General features: G+C 55.7%; 1 protein-coding gene across 1 annotated transcript; it reads left to right on the top strand.

The window, feature by feature from the left end:
• Positions 1 to 342: 342 nt before the first annotated feature.
• Positions 343 to 1,154, top strand: LOC112399105 (testis-specific Y-encoded protein 3-like; the record flags this gene model as incomplete). Its single annotated transcript, XM_024744085.1, has 4 exons — positions 343 to 441; positions 546 to 657; positions 755 to 896; positions 1,096 to 1,154. Coding segments are annotated over 4 exons (412 nt in total), but the record flags the coding sequence as incomplete, so codon positions are not given.
• Positions 1,155 to 1,165: the final 11 nt, after the last annotated feature.

Here is a 1,165-nt window from a genome sequence, read left to right as displayed (position 1 = left end):
GCCAGGGCCGTCCCCGAGGAGCGCCGTGCTGGAGGCGCTGCGGGCGCTGAACGCCTTGCAGTTAAAGCTGACGGATTTGAATTGCGAGTGCAGCCGACAAGTCCTTGATCTCCAGACCGTAACATTTCGGTTGCGGAAGCCTTATCTGGAATACAGAAGCACCATCATCCAGAGCATTGTTTTAGTGCACAGATATGCACACCCCGACGGGCTCATTGTGCCTTCATGCAGTCTGTATTGAAGGAGTAGGACTAGATGCTAGTGGGGCCTTGAGATCAGACACTCCCAGGCCGCTCTCCAGGCTCGCTCTGTTCTCCCAGCCCTTTCACCTCCGGCATCTAGAGGCTCCTTGACGTAAAGCAGTTTGTGAACCACCCCCGGATGTCGGCCATGCTTAGCAGCCAAGATAGAGACATGCTTAACTACATGACCGACTTGCAGGTCAGGCTGGGGAGGAGAGGGGAAATGATTTATCCCGGAAAGCGGGAAAGAGCAGGTCTGCTGGAGAGAGATTTCACCCTCCGACTCTACTTTGTCCCTGGCAGGTGGAGGAGCTCACAGAGCCCAGTGGTTACCGCAGGATCATGTTGTTTTTCCGGAAGAACCCCTATTTCCAGAATGAGGTGGTTTTTAAGGAGTATCTCATTGACGTCACTAGTAAGAGACAGCTCCCTGGATCGTGGGGGAGGGCAGATGGGGGGAGGTGAACTTGAAACGTGATTTAGGCCCTTGTCCCACGCTCCTTTTCCCACAGGATATAAGGCATCTTATGTCGCTCCAATTCAGTGGCACCGTGATTTTGAAAAGGAGGTGTATAGCCGCAGGCACAACGACAGCAGCCTTAACTTCTTCAACTGGTTCTCTGACCGCAGCTGTGTAGAATCTAGCAGGATTGCTAAGATGGGGCGCCACTGGGACTCCTCAGCAATGCAAGTGTTCTTCAGCTGGTTCTCTAACCACATCTGTGTAGGATCTGGCAGGAGTGCTAAGGTGGGGTGCCTCTGGGCCTCCTCAGCAGTGGCGATGTTGTTCGGCTGCTCGGGGGGAGGGGTGTGGGCCTGGCCTGGCCTGTCCCGACCGGGCCCCTTTCCCCTACCAGATCATCGTCGAGGACCTGTGGCTCCATCCCCTGCGCTACTACCCGAGGGAGAAAGGCCCCACCGGG

The sequence above is a fragment of the Neophocaena asiaeorientalis genome, unplaced genomic scaffold (genome assembly GCF_003031525.2).
Source record: "Neophocaena asiaeorientalis asiaeorientalis breed wild unplaced genomic scaffold, Neophocaena_asiaeorientalis_V1.1 scaffold1172, whole genome shotgun sequence".
In the NCBI taxonomy this organism is placed as follows: Eukaryota; Metazoa; Chordata; class Mammalia; order Artiodactyla; family Phocoenidae; genus Neophocaena; species Neophocaena asiaeorientalis.
Note: the sequence above shows the minus strand (reverse complement) of the source record. Positions and strands in the feature narration are given on the sequence as shown.